The 2,568-nt window shown below is 42.1% G+C and overlaps 1 protein-coding gene across 1 annotated transcript; it reads right to left on the reverse strand.

The window, feature by feature from the left end:
* Positions 1–205: 205 nt before the first annotated feature.
* On the reverse strand, positions 206–2,557 carry LOC111786011 (phosphatidylinositol 4-kinase gamma 8-like). Its single transcript, XM_023666361.1, has one exon. The coding sequence runs from the start codon at positions 2,243–2,245 to the stop codon at positions 602–604; it is 1,644 nt and encodes a 547-aa protein (XP_023522129.1). The 5' UTR covers positions 2,246–2,557; the 3' UTR covers positions 206–601.
* Positions 2,558–2,568: the final 11 nt, after the last annotated feature.

Genomic DNA, 2,568 nt, shown 5'->3' on the forward strand with positions numbered 1-2,568 from the left:
CTCCTCTCGTCTCTAGAGCATAGTGTCTCTAGAGAGCACAGGAGTTACTCCGAAGAGTACAATACTCCTGCTGTGAGAGTCGGTCTATTGTACAAAAAAGGGTCGAAGAAAATTCATTGAGAAAAAACTCTGTGAGAGAGAGAGAGAGAGAGAGAGAGGGAGATATATATAAAAAATGGGTACACATAGATATGTGTATAGATTATAAATTATATATAAGAAAGTGAATTATGGGATTACAAAAGAGGGAAAGAGCTGAAGAATATTTTCTAAGGACACACTAAATCCAAGACCTGCAAACTAAAACGCAATCAATACAGGCCTTTGATTCGTGTCACAAGCAAAAGAAAATGAGGAAATTTGTGTAAAGAAACGTTATACAAAGGAAAGGATGGCTTGCCTAACTCACCACTCACTTTTCCCCCTCTGCAACTATCGTCGTCTGTCGTCTCCATCATCATCGTCATCGTCAACATCGTCGTCGTTCATCTATTCTATGATAAACGAAATATAAATATATTATACAGTTCCTTCTTCTCTAGTAACCAGGATGGGCAACCTGCTGCATTCCACCACATCCACATCCATATGATAAACAAAATCAGAACTTGCAAGAAGTTCCCATCCTCAGTAACTTCGAGCCTACGTGTCTCGTCTTGTCGAGTGCTTCTGGTAAGAGCTTCTCGAAACTAACCAAGAACAGCTCCCACTCTTCCCAACTCATTTCTCCGAACATGATCGCCCCGCTCTCGCTGTGAAGATTCCGCACAGAGAAACTCTTGCTCTTGATCAAACTGGTGTGGTTACTAGTTTTCAGAAACATGTCACTGATGTGGTCATTGTGTGTGTTGAACAATGCTGTTGTTGTTGTTGTAGTAATAGTAGTAGTAGTAGTAGTGTTTGATTGAGTTAGAGGACATGGGAGGTTAACTTCAGGAGTGTCTTGGCATTGGGGATAATAAAAATCCTCTTTGTTGTGACCATATTTGCGTTCGCTTTCGAATTGAAACATTTCCGGGTCTTCGTTTTCGTGTTCGCCTGAACCGATAATTGGTACAAGGGCCACAGCTCGAGCACAAAGGTTCTCCAATGCACTCAAGTTTTCTTCGCCACAGCCGAATTCCCGGGTCATCATTTCGCCAATGTCAGCAAGACAAAGTCCAAAAGCTACAGCTTTTTTCAGAAAAATGGTACACAGAATGAGAATTCTAATGGAGGCCTCCCTTATACCAGGAAGCTCAGATCTCAAGAGTTGTGCATCTTTGAAGGGATCCAGATTGGCAATGTACTCAAGTTCAGTCTCAGAGAAAGGAACTGAGGCCTGAGGCCAGTGAAGCCATTCAAAATACGGATCATCGAGCCACTCGGGAAGGCAAAGTCCATGATCAATCGGCACGAGCTCGACCTCCCCAACACCACAATTCTCATGCCTTTGCTTCTTCTTCACAAGTAAATTGCCTGCATGCCTATCAATATTTAGGAGTCTGATATCAAAAATCCCAATGCGATGAACAGCAGCGACCGAGAAGCTAGACGGACCCAGCTCTCCAGCATCACAATCATGATCTACGTAACTCTGGAGTGATGCAATCTTGCACGGAGGAGGAGTTATTGTTGGAGTCCCAAATGAATCATTAACATGGAATCCAACATGAGAAATTTCCACCAAAGCTGTTGGAGGAACACCGACGAAGCCACCATAGTCGAGCAGATAAGCTGCCAATTCACGAATCCCAGTTTCACCAATTCGAACCGAGCGTTTCAAACCAGGTTGACCCATCAACCTACCTACAAAACCTTTTGGATTATTACAGGCAAATGGTTCTTCATCGATAGGCTTTGTCACAGCAATGTTAACCCCACTTTCATTACACAAGATATAGGCACCACCTAACCCACTCGACACCGGTACCGGATCCACACCACATGCCAAAGCGTTTGCAGCCTCTTCTATCACAGCATGTAGCCGTGCAGTACTACGGCCAACCACCATTTTTATTCTTGGTTTGTTCTCAACTTCTTCTACCAAAGATAGACACGGTGTCGAAAAGCTTCGATGTATACAAGCAACTTCAAATGCTTCTCTCAACGAATTCACAAGATTGGTTCGGTCGATTTCACCATTGCTGTAGTGAAGATGACTATAAGATTGATTACATCTCTGAGACCGGCAGAATGGTTTAAATTCACGATGCTGATTAACCACAATGGCCATCTTGTTCATGCAGCTTACTGACAGTTGCATGCCAATGAATTCAAATATTATCACGGTTTTCCCTAAGGATCTGTCTTCCCTGTAATTAACATCACTCCCCCAATCAAACCATTTCCCATTTCCAATCGATATCTATTCGATTAGAAAACAAATGAACGAACAACCATAGCAGCAAATCGATATCTATTCCATTATAGAAACAACCATAGCAGCAAACCGATATCTATCTATTCCATTAGAACAAATGAACAACCATAGCAGCAAACCAATATCTATCTATTCCATTAGAACAAATGAACAACCATAGCAGCAAACCAATATCTATCTATTCCATTAGAACAAATGAACAACCA

This window comes from Cucurbita pepo, unplaced genomic scaffold (assembly GCF_002806865.2).
Source record: "Cucurbita pepo subsp. pepo cultivar mu-cu-16 unplaced genomic scaffold, ASM280686v2 Cp4.1_scaffold000918, whole genome shotgun sequence".
NCBI lineage: Eukaryota > Viridiplantae > Streptophyta > Magnoliopsida > Cucurbitales > Cucurbitaceae > Cucurbita > Cucurbita pepo.